The sequence below is a fragment of the Oratosquilla oratoria genome, chromosome 40 (assembly GCF_046742065.1).
Source record: "Oratosquilla oratoria isolate Oo_2021 chromosome 40, ASM4674206v1, whole genome shotgun sequence".
Classification (NCBI taxonomy): Eukaryota; Metazoa; Arthropoda; class Malacostraca; order Stomatopoda; family Squillidae; genus Oratosquilla; species Oratosquilla oratoria.
The window spans coordinates 16292960-16295459 of record NC_134816.1 but is presented as its reverse complement, the minus strand read 5'-3'; the positions used below and the strand labels follow the sequence as shown (position 1 = coordinate 16295459).

The 2500-nt window shown below is 49.6% G+C and overlaps 1 protein-coding gene across 2 annotated transcripts in view; it reads right to left on the bottom strand.

The window, feature by feature from the left end:
• Amnionless (amnion associated transmembrane protein) overlaps nucleotides 1-887 on the bottom strand; it is a 99690-nt gene extending 98803 nt beyond the window's left edge. Inside the window, exon 1 of one of the 2 annotated variants that reach the window (XM_076177134.1) lies at nucleotides 758-887. In XM_076177134.1, the coding sequence (XP_076033249.1) occupies nucleotides 758-779 (22 nt within the window). In that variant the 5' untranslated portion in view covers nucleotides 780-887. Of the gene's footprint in view, nucleotides 1-550; nucleotides 663-757 lie in introns of those variants that run through there. The other variant, XM_076177135.1, reaches the window with a different exon arrangement.
• Nucleotides 888-2500: the final 1613 nt, after the last annotated feature.

Genomic DNA, 2500 nt, shown 5'->3' with positions numbered 1-2500 from the left:
TCCTGCATGGAAGAGTTCCTCCTCCTACTCCCTCAGCCTTTCCATGTTTGGATAACGGTGTCTCCTCAGGGCTTCTTTAACAGTTTCCACGGAATAAAATTGTCTTGTGCTAACCGGAGCGAAATCATTTAAATGGACTGAGGCAAAGGGGTGAAGATCGTTTCCGCCTCCAGGAGACTGTCCTCCCACCTCCTCCCCCTTTGAGTACCTTCTTGATGTCTCACTCTCCAGGGACGACCTTATACAAATCGCGGTAAGTAAGAAACGATCTGCAGAAAAAAAGTCACTCCTTCATCCAAGTGAATATGACCTTTAAAGATTTCGTTCTCCTTTGGCCATTTTATTCTCCCAGAGGGTCACTGAGCCCTGGGGTGGCCCAGCAAGCAAACCAAATCTGCCTTTTTCCATCCTCACGCCTGAAACCATCTGGTGTTAACCATAATGAAACTCTTAAATAGCGCCACTGCATCAATTCGGGCGAAACAGTCTTAAGGGACGTATGCCTCATGAATACCTATTGAGAATATGACATATTTTCGTCAGTACTTACCATGCCGAGTTGACACTGAATAACTCCCAAAAAGAAGTACCTACAAATGTCACAGATATGCGATCTTTTAGACACTCGCGGGGAGGTTGACAAAGATATTGCAGGAGGCAAAACCGCTGAGAGCCACTGGCAGTTCGTTTGTCCACTCCCCCTCCCCCTTCCCCTTCTCGTCTATTTCGACACACGAGGCTGGACTGACCGACTCACCTAAAATTGTGATTTCCCACATGGTCCTCACTTTTTTTTTCTGCTCTTATTTCCTCTCTTTATCTCTCCCAGAGGTAGAACGGAACTGAATGAGAGAGACCCAGTCGCTCTTTTCACTCGCTTACTCTCCACCCCCTCCACCTCCGCCTGGCCTGGCCGTTCCCTCCATGCCCCCCCCCCAACACTACCCCCTCTTCTACTTCACCAAGTCTTCCGTCCTCTCTTTCCACCTCTATCAATGCGCTCACACAATAGGAGAGTAGGACAACTGGAGATACTTAATTCATGGTGGGGCAGAAAAAAAAACGTGTTTAGACTTCCAGTGCTTGTGTCGGGTTGGTACCGATCTCGCTTTGTACGATGAGATCCCGTGTTCGATTTCCACAGCTATCAGTGGTGTATACTTGCCCTGGCAGCACACAGGGGAGAGGTCGCGGGTTTGGTCGCAGCTAAGCGCCTCCTTGTGTAAGCTCCTCACCATCGTTTCACTTCCCTACCGAAGGTATCACGGGAACGAATGAGACAGCCTGGCTAGAACTAGTAAAAAACACCGAAAAGTCAAACTATTCCTTATAAGGGCAATATCACACTAAATGGGCTATTTTTCCTCCAACCTCCGATTAATTGACAGTGGCACCACCCACCTCAGGTGCTTTTTCCGCCGTAAAATCACTCTCTGGCAATCTTTTGTTATCTCAACAATTGACATAGAATGTAGACGTCTTCAGTCTCTTTGTCCCATGACCAGGTCCCCGCACAATAGGTCCTTGAGTGTAGTGATCTCTCAGTCGGTAAACATGACTTAGGCGTCGTTGGCGGAGTATGGCAAACATTGGGGGTATACCTGCTTTGGAAAGGACCTCGTTCTTGGTGGCCTTGTTCCACCACCTAAGCGCGCGCGCACGCACACACACACACACACACACACACACACACACACACACACACACACACACACACACACACACACACACACACACACACACACACACACACACACACACACACAGTCACACACACACACACACACACACACACACACACACACACACACACACACACACACACACACACACACACACACACACACACACACACACACACACACACACACACACACACACACACACACACACACACACACACACACACACACACACACACACACACACACACACACACACACACACACACACACACACACACACACACACACACACACACACACACACACACACACACACACACACACACACACACACACACACACACACACAGGTGCACACACAAACACACACACACACACACACACACACACACACACACACACACACACACACACACACACACACACACACACACACACACACACACACACACACACACCTCTCATGGCGCTGTGGTTAGAGCTCTGGCCTGCCACTACGGAGGTCCGGGTTCGACCCTCGCCCGGGGCTGAAATAATATCAGTATCGCAGCGCTGAGGGGTGTTACTCCAACTCTCGTGGGCGGGGAGTTGGGTGTGTGTGTGTGTGCAAGGTCATAGCATTACCCATAGATCGGACCTACGAGCTCTGAGCTCTCTTCCAGGAGGGAAATAGCTGTCGATCACGAGTCCAACACGTGATCCAAAAGACCAAGTGAAGAAAGACCAAGTGAATACACACACACACTCACTCACACACACACACACACACACACACACACACACACACACACACACACACACACACACACACACAC